The sequence below is a fragment of the Odocoileus virginianus genome, chromosome 26, assembly GCF_023699985.2.
Source record: "Odocoileus virginianus isolate 20LAN1187 ecotype Illinois chromosome 26, Ovbor_1.2, whole genome shotgun sequence".
Lineage (NCBI taxonomy): Eukaryota > Metazoa > Chordata > Mammalia > Artiodactyla > Cervidae > Odocoileus > Odocoileus virginianus.
The window spans coordinates 46,754,848-46,766,942 of NC_069699.1; the positions used below are offsets into that span (position 1 = coordinate 46,754,848).

Here is a 12,095-nt window from a genome sequence, read left to right on the forward strand (position 1 = left end):
CTCTTGGATTCTGCCTTTCACATCCCAGGTGAGGTGTATTATCACCCCTCATCCTGCCATAGCTTCCTCTAGGGCTGGGCTTTTCTGCACCATAACTGCCATTGTTTGGGATCAGGCAGGGAATGGGGCAGGGAGAAGGTGCCAGCTCCATGGAATGGGTGCACCCAGGCCGAAGACACTTCCAGGGAAGCAGGAAGTTAGAGTTCTCAGGGAGAAAAGGGAAACACCGAGTGCTGGGTATAGAGCTGAGAGGTGGCAGGTACAGCCTTCCTCCTGGGGGGCTTTGGTTTCCCATCAGGACCCACCCAGAGAGGGTTGATAACAAGGTCCTTTCAGGGGGCTTTTCAGAAGCCCGCCTTTGCCTGGACTGTGCTCCTGCCTGGAGTGCCCTCTCTCCACAGATCTAAGTGCTACCCATGTGCAGCCTCTGGGACACAGGGCTGGTGTCTGAGCCCCTGGACAGTAGGCAGGGATGAGCTGCTGGGGAAACAGGCATTGCTTTTCACTCCATTAGCAAGTGCTTGGCTGCACTGGGAGCCCCTTAAGACTTCTTTTTTTACATATTTAATTTTATTTATTTATTTGGCTGCACCAGGTCTTAGTTGCGGTACATGGACTCTTTAGCTGCAGCCTGTGGGATCTAGTTCCCTGACCAGGGATTGAACTCAGGGCCTTTGTGTTGGGAGTGCGGAGTCTTAGTCCCTGGACCACCAGCAAAATCCCCCTAAGGCTCCTTTTGATCCTAGATTTTTTAAAGATGTCTAGAGTCTTCCCAGAGTACAGGGCAGGGAAGGCAGGTCACCTGGAAGAGTGCAGGGCCAGGGACTTGACAGCTGACCCCTGGGAACACCACCGAGCCCAAGACACGTCTGTGTTGAAGAAGCAGGCCTGGGGGACTTGGCTGCTCACAGGGCCTTTCCTGCCTATCGTCCCCAGATCCTCCTGAGTAGGAGGATTCCAGCCTGATCCATGGGGAAGGAGGGTTTCTCAGAGTGAGCGGACTGTCCCCACCTCCTGAGGTCTGACCCTCTCCCCAGGGTTTGGGGCTCCCCCAACTCTCCGAGCCAGCCTGGAGCGGGTCAGGTGAAGCGTGAAGAGAGGTGCTGAAACCTGCCCTCACAGAGGAGTCTCGGTATGGCCTTCTCCTCAGACTGAGCTCCTCCCTGTTGCTTCTTGGCCCCTTCATCCCAGACAGCCCTCAGCCTGGGGAATGGGCTCAGCTGGGGGGGGGAGGGGCTCTCCAGGTTGCCATGGCAACACGTTGGCCCTCCTCACTTTCCAGAATCAGAAATAGAATTGGATGCCCTTCTTCCTGGTGAGAGACTATTTAAAAACATGTTGGGGGGAGGGGTACAGGGGCAATGTCCCTGCCTGATCCCCAGTGGGGGCTGGGTAGAAGGGACCCAGCCTGGGAGCTTCTCTGACTGCCCTGCTGCCCCTCCCCTTAGCTGGATGAAGCAGAGTGAGCTTTGATCAGCCAAGAATTGTCAGTACAAAAGACTCAGCCTGGTCCCGCAGGGTAAGTAACTAGCCCCTACTCAGCCAGGCTCCTGGGAGGCACTGGCTTAGTTGTGCCCCCCAGGAAAATGCCCTCCCCCAGGCCTGAGCTGCCTGCTAAGCTACAGGGAGGAGCAGCAGGGCCAAGTGGGATATAGCTCGAGTATCGAGGGATTGAGGCTGCAGAGCTCGGAAGGGAGGCATGTTGGTTCCCTTCCAGCAGAGCCCATGCCCGCGTGGCCCTGGGCATGACACCCAGTGGTGGCACCGGAAGTTAGTGAAGTGTGAGTCCCGAGCTTGGTGGCCTGGCCTCGGAGTCTGCTCTACAACTCACTAGCTGCAACCTCTGCAGGTTCTCTCTCCTCCCTGTGCCTTGGTTGCCTCGTCTGTAAAATAAGGATGACAGCACCCGGCTCTCACTGAATTGCTGCGAGGCTGGGTCACTGTGCTCAGCACTGCCAGGCACAGAGGAAGCGCCCAGTCCATAGCAGTCGCTGTTCTCATTGCCATCGGGGTGTGTGCGTCCCAGGTGGGAAAAGCTGTCTCCCCTCTCCAGACTGCCTTCTCTGGTCCTTCCTTCGTGGGCCACACCCTTCTCAGGGCAGTTTGTCGCTGAGGACCTCAGCCCCGACAGAAAGGGTTATGCCTCACTTCCCCAGGAGGCGGGGGAAGGCCAGGCAGTGATTTTCAGGGCCTCCTTCCCTGCCCCCTCCCCCTCCAGCCCTCCCACAAGCACAACAGGCTGCTACTAGCATCTCTGTCACAGGGGAAAAACAAAACCAGATTAAAAAAAAAAAAGCAGTATGCTCAGGGACAGAGATTACTGAGGTGAATAGCGTTCAGCAAGCCTTTGTGGGTGTGAATGCATGCACGCGCAGGCCACAGAGCCTTGGGCCATGCCACCTTTCTGGACCATAGTGTCATGAGCAGTAGTGTCCAGAGACCTCTGTCCCCCTTCTTCATCAAAAGCGGCATCTGGGGAACGGGGAGGGGCCCTGGGGGCCTGAGCCATGACTGAGTCAGGCTTTGCCCAGGAAGGTACAGATGAAGCACCAAGCTAGCCTTGGTCCCTGGTCACATCGCTTCACACCCCATGGCCAACCGTAAGCACTATTTTTAACTTTTGTGAAAACACACCATTTAAGAGGACAAGACTACAGTTTCATTCTCCACAGACCTGTTTCCTGGGTAAAAAGACTGAGGCCTGAGAGGATAGCCCTGGAGGACAAGAGGGAGGAGGCCCAGAGCTCATAGCTGGGGGAGGGAGGAAGGTCTGGCCCCACCCCAGTCAGAACTTCCAGACCCAGGCCCTCGGCAATTGGGGGGGGTTCCCCAAACCAGGCCGGTTCTCTGTTTGCCCATCTATGAAATAGAGCGTGGAGCCGCCCGCCTGGCCTAATACCCTCCTTTCATGTGTGCTGTCCAAGACCAGTCCTTTGTCCAACTTGTCCTCACCGTGTGAGGCCCCGACACCCAGTCCTTCACCCACATACTCCCAGTGTGAAGCAGCCCCGTGCCCTCGGCGTGGGCAGTCCCCTAACCTCTGCGTCCCTGTTGTGCCCCATTGTGTAATTGCTCTTCGGCTGGTCCAGTGTCCACCGGGGCCCAGCCCTACGTCCGGTATTCTGCCAACGTGAGGCTGACACAATGTGACAAGAGCTAGAACATTGTGACTGGAAGGTTCTGAGCAGGGGCCCCACCCCCACCCGTGTCACCCCCATCCCCACCTCTGTGGGACACTGGGCCGGGCCTCAAGGACATGTGGCTCTGGGGAGGGGGCTCTGGGAGGCACAGGCAGAGGAAAACCATCTGGAGCAGAAAGACTGCCAAGGAGCAGCTGTCCCTGGAGCGGGAGCCGGGGAACATGGGGGAGGGGAGTTAGAGCCCGAGTCTGGGCCCCTCACCCACTTCCGCCTCTCAGGACTGAGTGCTGAGAGGGCTTGGCCTCCCCTCTCTCCCCACGGGCCTCACACACTTGGAACGGCATCCGTGGGTCAGGGTTTAAGCACCAAGTTGCCACGTGGGAAATGGGGAAAAAGAGCCAAGTCTGGTATCTGAGGTAGACTGGAAACCCAGGGGCATCCCTCAGTGTCTTCCCTGCCTACACTTTTTTCCCCTTGGCCTTACACAGGCCTTCACCTCCAGGAGCTCTACCCTTTCTCTTGGGCTGGCCTGGGCAGAATGACTACCTGACTGTCAAAGAGAAAGGAGGACAGTCTAGGGTTGCCAGACTTCAGGGGGATCCCTTGCTCTTTCCTTTACCCAAGATTCCCTGGGCAGGCCCCCATTCCTCAGGGGGGTGGGGCCCCTGGTTTCCCACACTCTCTCACCCTCCCCCAGGTCATGGGGGTGCTGTGATGTGTGGGGTTGCCAGGGCAATGAAGCGGGGGCAGGGCACCTAGGGCATGGAGCAGGACTATGGAAGTCACCAAGAAAGTGGGGGGCCCTGATCCATCGGGCCACCAGGGCCACCCCTCAGTTGGCAGCCAGCAGCTGGGGGGTGGCGTCAGAGGGTCCCAGGGACCATGGATAAACTCAGGATCCGCATCCTCGAGGCACGGGGTGCCATTGTCCACCGAGGCCAACTCTGATGGGGCCTATGGCTCAGCCTCCCAGGCCCACACCCATGAGCCCTGTCACCAGCACCTCCGGGAGCCTACGGAGGTTACCTCCCAATGTGGCTATGAGCGGGCCTCCCAGGACACCCTGAGACTCCCCTCCTCTAGCTCATTCCCAGGATCTTTCATGGGAGCCCAAATACATCTCGTCACGGAGAATAGGACCCCGGCCCCACGGGTGTACACGCGCGGTGATGCCACCAGTGACACGGCTCAGCACGGACTCTACTGTTCCCAGCTTCAGGTGCAGGGGGTGGGGGAGGGCAAGGCTCCAGCTAAAGTCCTTGTAGGCTGGGGCAAAGGCCCCTGCAACCCGGAGCAGACTGCCCCAGCGGGCATTAGGAAGAGCCGATGGCTACCGTATAGCCCTTCAGGAAAGGATGGCTCACCTGCAGCCCAAGGTCCTTTTCTGCCTCCAGGTCAGGATCAGGGCCAGGGCAAGGGCCCAGGTCCGGTTCAGGCTCCTCCAACTCCAACTCCAACTCGGGCCAGTACTCCAGGTCTGGATCCGACCTCAATGGCAGGAGCAGAATCTTACCCCTGCAACCCAGACCACCTGACGGATACCAATGCCACCACAAAGGGCCTGTCCCAAGACCTCTTGCCTGGGAAATATGGCAACCAGTGGCCAGTCCAGTTGGATTCTTCCAAAGGGGTCACATCCTGCCAGGACAAACTGAATTTCCATCCTCAGGAAGAGCCTCCCACCCCAGCACCCATCCTAAACAAATCCCCAGACCAGACCCAGGTATGTGAAGTTACCCAAAGGCCAGTGTTACCCAGGCATCCCAAGAACCAAGTGGAGAAGCCCCTGGTCAGTATCTCTAGCCCAGGCAGCCCCAAACCAGGGCCCCCAGGAACCCCCAAGAGCCAGAGGGACAGCCAGGAGATCCGCAGCGCTCCGCAAAGTCAGCAGCCCCTCAATGTTTGCAACAACCCCTGCTCCAGTGAGCTGCCGTCTGCCTACCAATTAAGCAGCCACAACCCAGACCCAGTTCCTCCCAGGGAAGCCATGCAGATACGTGCCTCCAGTGCCCCTACCTGCCAGTTCCAGGATGCTGTGGAAGACCGTGTGCTGGTGTTTGACATGGCCACGGGCAATACCAGGATGGGGCTGCTGTGTCATGACCCCATGGGCTCCCGGGCAGTGCTGGTGGGCCTCATGCCCAGCCACCCACCCATTTATGCCTCTGAAAGCATGCAACCCACCCACCCGCTGCCCACGCCCATCATCACCCCTGACAGCGATCGTTCCAGCTTCTGGTCCACCACGGCCATGGTGTCCAGCCCCGTGCCCTCCAGCCTTTCATCGGGAAGCTACCGAGAGGTGGCCCTGGTTCCCAAAGAGGCCAGGGTCCACCTAGAATCACAAGGCTCCCCTGGTGCTGAGACACCCATGAGGATGGGGATGCTCAGTGGGCCCGTTCTACTGGGGACACCACTCCAATTTGGAGAGAGGATCCTCAGCCATGCCCATGATCCTGACTGGTCCAAACCTGATGCTGAAAAAAACCAAGGGAGTCGCACTATCTGGATGCCGGATGCCCCTGGGATTCAGGATACCTCTCTGGGCCAGACCAAGAAACAACAGTGGATGAGCTCAGAGCAGACTGCAGAGACGGTACCACCAGCCAAAAACCAGGAGGTGCTCAGACCCCCACTCCACGAAGATATAGGCAACCACAATCAGAAAGGGAGCTATCACCCTGATAGCCCTTTGGTCAAACGTGCTGGGCAGGCCCCCCTCGGCAGTCAGCCTCCGCTAGCTGAGCAGGCCCCCTCCACCAAGCAGCCCCCACTTCCTGCTCAACTGCCTCTCACTGGAACCCCTATTTCCAGGCAGCCTCCCTTTTCCCAAGAACCCCTCATCTCCAATGAGCCCACCCTCTCAAGGGGTGCCCTGACCGCTAGGGAGCCTGGTCAGGCTTCCACCCTGGGCCAAGAAGGTGAGCCACTGGGCCATGTGGAGGTACGCCAGATGCCCCCTGAGGAGACCTGCATCTATGTAAACAGAGAAAAGGTTGGTGCCAGTGCTGCTCAAAGCTCCAGCTTACATCGGCTCTTGTCCTGGCAGCATGGCAGCTCCCCCAAGGTGCAGGAGAAGCAACTTTCCCTGATCGCGATCACTGCACCCGGCCCTGGTTGCAAGGTCTTGCCCATGGTCACAGCGGGCACTCAGCTCCAGGGTCCCCAATTCAAGCTGACAACCGAGGACACGACCCACTCGTCGGTGGTCGCACACCTTGGCCTGCTCCGCGGGGCCTGCTATGAGCTGGTGCCCACCATGGATGCTCTGGCCGTACGGTCCCCGGTGCTCTGCCGCCACTCACTGGGCCCCTACCAGGACATGGCTGCTGTGGTGATCGACACAGGCACAGGCTTCACCAAATGCGGGCTGGCTGGGGAGGACCACGTCCTCAGCGTGCTGCCTTCACGCGTGCAGCTGCTGCAGCACCCAGTCCAGGGCCAGCCCAGGTACACGGTGCCCGAGAAGCAAGAGCCGTCCTACTCGGTGCTGAATCGAGGCGTGGTCTCTGACTGGGATGCCCTGGAGGTGCTGTGGCAGCACCTATTCTACTGCAGGCTGGGCGTGCAGCCCGAGGAGCTGGCTGTGCTTGTGGCCGACTCACCCATCTCCCCGCGCACCAACCGAGAAAAGGTGGCTGAAATACTCTTCGAGCGTTTCCACGTGCCAGCCATGCAGACAGTGCACCAGGCCCTGCTGGCACTCTATGCTTACGGGCGCACCACTGGGCTGGTGCTGGGCAGTGGCCACGGCACATCCTACGTGGCGCCCATTGTCACTGGGGATCTGGCCCCCCTTGACACCTACCGGCTGGACGTGGCGGGTTGCGACCTCACGGAACACCTGGCTCAGCTGTTGCTGGCGGGTGGCCAATCACCGCTCAAGGCAGAGCTGGTCAACCAGATTAAAGAGACCTGCTGCTACGTGGCCATGGACATGACGGCCGAGCTAGCCTGCATGCAGTCCCAGACCCGGGTGGACTTCGTGCTTCCCGACAAGCAGGTCATCACGCTGGGTTCTGAGCGCTTCCGCTGCCCGGAGGCTCTCTTCCAACCCAATCTGCTGGGCGTCAATCAGCCGGGCCTTCCACAACTAGCCCTCCTCAGTATCAGCCGGCTGGAGGCCAAGCAGCAGGAGCAGCTGCTGGCCAATGTGGTGCTGGACGGTGGCAGCACCCTGTTGAGTGGCTTTCCCGAGCGCCTGAGACAGGAGCTGGGCCCCAGCGCCACCGTGCTGGGCTCTCCGCACCGGGCCGTTGCTGCTTGGCTCGGAGGCTCCATCATGGCCTCTCGGAACTCCTTCCAGAGCCTGTGGCTCAGCCGCCGTGAGTATGACGAGGAGGGCCCATGGGCCATTTACAAGTACCATCTATGAGCACATAAAAGTTCTGTTTCTGCTTGCTTTGACTACCATGGTATATTTTAGGCACAGGGTGGTGGAGAGAGGGCAGGGGTTGCAGGTGTGGGGTCAGGGATGGGGGCCTTGGCACTCCCAAGGTACACCCTCCTCTACACACCGGAATTCCGTGGGCCTTGGTAATTCTGTCCTTTCCAGGGAAGCCCAGAGCCCCTTGGCTGACACTGGCCCTGGGCTAGCCTGACCTTTACTCTACCCCAAGGGCAACCAGAGAGAGTGGCTGCTGTGGGTTTTGCCCTGTTGCCCTGGTGACAAGCTCAATTACCCTTGATTGCCAGCTAGTTGCCATGGCAATTTCAAACATAATGAAATAACCCACACAGCCTGGAGTGAGTCACGAAGGGGGGAGCCCCCTCCCCAAGCTCCAGAGGAAAAGACTGCTTGCTTTCCCTCATGTTGGGTCCTCCATGGGGGCTGAGGCCAGCAACATCGACAACAGTCAAACAGTTCCACCAATGGCTGGGGGGCCTAGAGCTTTGTTGCTCCATGGGAGGGTCTGTGTCAGAATCTGGGCTTCTTCGGGGAGCTGACCTGAAAGTGCAGATTCCCTCTGAAGTCTAAACCACGGCTGGAGCTCTGTGCTAGGCAGGGGCTTCTGTCAGCCAGTCAGAATATGAAGGAGTAGGAGTGCTGGCCTTTGATGCCGTGGGGCAGGAAATCAGGGTATGGGGCTTATAAGTGTTGGGTCCTGGATGGGAGATACAAGCTGAGCTGGAGGATGAGGCTGCTTTGTAGCCTCTGTGGATATGGAGACTCCCACCTTATCCTGCCTCTCTGGTGGGAGCCAGAACTGTCAACTGTGGGGTCCCTTTGCTTCCTCTGTCTCCCAACCCGGGCCAACCCTGCCCACAGGGTGAGTAGGATACAGATCTCATTAGGAGATCCTAATAGAGGCTATGGGGTAATGCCAATGCCAACTGCCCTATTTTAGTCCCAAACTTCACCATGTGTTAAAGGGCCTCCCATTGGTCAGGGGGTGGCTAGAGTCCATGGCCCCTGACTTGTCTAGCTCTGAAGAGCTAGGGTAGGAACAAAGGTCTGTGTCTTCCACGGCCGGGAAGAGGTGAGAGGAGGCACTCAGCTGTGTCGATACTTCCTGTCTGGAGGGCAGCCCTGCCTGTGTCCCTCTGGCTGAGCACTGAGGGACAAGCCATGCCCCCGTCGCAACCCTGGGTTCTCATGTTTGGGGTGCCCTCTCCACAAAGGACAGAGACCTGGCTATCCTCACACATACCTGAGAGTGAGGGACGGCCCTTTGTGGACAGACTACAAATGGCCAATGATATAGGGTCATCACAGCCCACCCCACCCCGGGGCACGGTTTGCCCTCTTCCTGAGTCCAGTTATCACACCCTGAGTTGGACTCCCCAATCCTAAGGCCTGTGTCAGGCAGGAAGGGGACCAGGATTAGCTAGCTACAGCGTCCATGTGCACATGCATGCAAGCATGCCTGGGTGCACACAGAATGCAAACACGTGCCCCTGGGCACCACTGCACACACTGTGCTGTTGCCGTCTCCTTTGGCATAAGAGCACACACTCACAGACATCATCACACGTGTGCACATACACCCTGCCACGTGCTCACCCACAGGCACATGGAGTATGCACGGGACCCAGAAGAGGTGGAGCACTGCCAGCAGCAGGCAGGACTATAGCGAGCCACTTATTCCCCTGCCTCGAAATCCCCCACATTGGAGCTTCTCCTTGGCCTCACGTCTCCACCATGATCTTCAGGAAAGGCAGAAAATGTGTGTGATGTGTGGGGTCGGCAAGCCATGGATCAGATGCACCATACATCTCAGAGAACTGTTTCAATGACAGTGGGCAGACAGCGGGAAGAACTAAGTGCTAGGCCATTCAATCATTCATTCATTCTGCAGACATGAACTGAGCACCCGGAGACAGGACACAGGCTCTGGCCTGTGCCCAGCTCACCAGGAGAGTCCTCACCAGTAGTGGAGTCAGTGTGGTAACTGAGACCACCCAGAGCCCAGGGAGCCAAGAGGCTGTGACCAAGCCAGGGAAGGATGTGAAAGGCTCCTCATCACCCCCTGAGGAGAAAGATACTGACAGGTCCCGTTTAAATAGTCATGTCCCAGGCTAGACTTCCAGCCCCAGCCCCAGCTTCAACTTCCTGACTTGGACACCTGCAGCCACGGGAAACCATCCAGGAGAGACTCACTCATGGCCAAAGGTTTGGAGATGTCCCCACCCAGGATGGGGTCAGAAGGGTTCGGGTGAGGTGGGGCCCAGCTCCAGGCAAGCCTAAATCTGGCCTTCAGACACTGGCCTTAAGGCTTGAGCAGGGGGTGGGGGGTGGCAAGGCAAGTATTTGGTCCACTTGCATCCACGACAAGGGACAGAGACATGGCCAAGGACTTCCTGCAGAGCCTCCCTCTGGCAGTTCTCAGCCAGGGGGCAGGTTCTCAGGTCAGGTCAGGTTCTCAGGTCAGGGGGCAGGTCTGCTGGGACTCCTGGGGGCTGTAAATTCTCTTGTATCCCCGTATCCTAGCCCAGGCCACTAGGGGTGATGCTGCTCAGGAAGTGCTCGAGGGCGATTAAACTGGAAAGAATGCAGAGTCTACACCTTATCATAGGTAACTTTCAGAGCTTGAGAAATTCAGAGGCACACTGGAAGGGGGCAGACTGGGCCATCCACCCTCGCTGGGACTTGGAGATGGGAAAGGCTCTGACTTGGCAGGAGGGGACGGAAGGGTGGGCAGAGAGACTGGCACCAAGGTCTGGGGCCCTCACTTGCATGCACACACACCCCCATGTGTGTACTAGCTAGGGGAGGCCAATCTATAGTGAAGCTTGCCCCAGCGACTGCCCAGTTGGTTCTTTTTAGTGCTGCTCTTTGAGTCAGGTTTTGGGAGCTGGTGGGTTCAGGTGGTAAAGAATCTGCCTGCATTTCGGGAGACCTGGGTTCGATCCCTGGGTTGGGAAGATCCCCTGGAGAAGGGAATGGCTACTCACTCCAGTATTCTGGCCTGGAGAATTCCATGGAGTCTATAGTCCACGGAGTCGCAAAGAGGCGGACACGACTCAGCGACTTTCACTCAGTTTGGGAGCTGGACAGAGCGCCAGTACCCTAGAAACCATGACCCGCCAAGACACTCCTGTGCAGTTCCAGGACTCAGGCTTTCTCCCCACACCTTCTACTCTGCCGCACCCTCTACAATGAGCATCATAAGGTACCTCCAGTCCCTGTTGCCCGGTCAGTCCGAGGGCCTAAGGGAACCTTCGAGAGCCTGGCCCGGGCTGCGCAGGCCAGTGCTCACCGTCTCTGCTGCCACCCCTCATCAGCCTTTCTTCGAGTGGGATTCCAGGCTCAGGCTTCGCCAGGGTGGGGGCGGAGCCGGCTGAGGGAGGCCCCGCCCCCAGCCCGCCCCCGGCCCGGGGTGCGAATCCGGTGCCGGCGAGCGGCGGGAGATGCTGGAGGTTCGCGAGCCGAAGTGGCTGCAGCTGGCGCCGCGTCTGCCCCGCGTGCCCGGAGCGGATTCTGCCCGCCGCCCCCGGAGCCCTCGGCGCCCCCACTGAAGCCGCGATCGCATCCTCCCTGTGACCGACCAGCGCTGCAGGTGCGGGGTGAGCCGGGAGGGGGTGGGCTCCCGGAACGCACGTTGCGAGGTCTTAGGGGATTGGGTCTCTGGTTCGAGGTTCTGGTAGCCGAGTGCGCGGGGGCGCTGCAAGGGCTTGGGGTCCTGGCGGGGGCAGAGTACGCGGGCTCTGCAGATCCAGGGCTGGGCGTGCGGGGTTGGGCTGAAGTTCCCCATCACCTCAGACGGCTCGGGGGTCCCAAGGGAAGCCTCTGAGACTCAAGTCCAGGCCAATCTCCCCTCCTCGTCCCCCATCCCACCCCTCCTCTCGCTGGGCTCCTAATTGTGAAAACGTTAACCTTCCAACACTGAGCTGCCCCAGGGGGTTAGGGGCGAAGGCTCAGCTGTCCCTCTGGACTCCCAGAGCCGCCTCCAGCCCCTCCCAACTGCCCCCGGACCCCCCCTCCCTCCAGCTAAGCAGTCACTAATTTCCATGACAACGAGAGTTCTTTATGGGCGACAACCTGAAGGGGGCTGGGCGGGGCTGCCGCTCGGTGGGGGAGGAGGCTCAAGCCCCTGGGGACCAGCAGCCCCCTAGCCGAGATCCAGCTTCCAAGCCTTAACTCCGGGGCCTCCGCGGGGGTCCAGGGTACCGACCCAGCGCTGCGCGGTGGGGGTGGGGGACGCACATGTTTCTGCCGGGAGGTGCGGGGCTTGGTGCTCACACGTGTGCCGCCCGCATGTGTGTTGCTGTGCCAGCGGGGGCGAGTCAGCAGCACTGGGGAAGGGGGTCAGGGTGGCAGCACGGTTGGGGAGCAAGGCCCCCGGCTGGCAGGGTGAACAATGAGAGAGTGAGTCTGCCTTCCCCAGCCTGTAGCGTCTGGCAGAGACCCTAGGCTCTCCCAGCCCCCCATAGCTGTGCCAAACTGCTTTTGTCTGCACCCCCTAGGCAAAGCCTGCTTCACCAGGTTCCCTCCGAGGAAGCAGGGCTCTCTGT

The 12,095-nt window shown here is 59.4% G+C and overlaps 1 protein-coding gene and 1 long non-coding RNA gene across 2 annotated transcripts; both read left to right on the forward strand.

Annotated features, from left to right (window-relative positions):
- Positions 1-1,225: 1,225 nt before the first annotated feature.
- LOC139031274 (uncharacterized) lies at positions 1,226-2,896 on the forward strand. Its single transcript, XR_011483758.1, has 2 exons — positions 1,226-1,315; positions 1,449-2,896. It is a non-coding gene; the product is annotated as an uncharacterized lncRNA (long non-coding RNA).
- A 313-nt stretch (positions 2,897-3,209) lies between these two features.
- Positions 3,210-7,540, forward strand: LOC110152267 (uncharacterized). Its single transcript, XM_020915899.2, has one exon. The coding sequence runs from the start codon at positions 3,916-3,918 to the stop codon at positions 7,513-7,515; it is 3,600 nt and encodes a 1,199-aa protein (XP_020771558.2). The 5' UTR covers positions 3,210-3,915; the 3' UTR covers positions 7,516-7,540.
- The last annotated feature ends 4,555 nt before the right edge of the window (positions 7,541-12,095 follow it).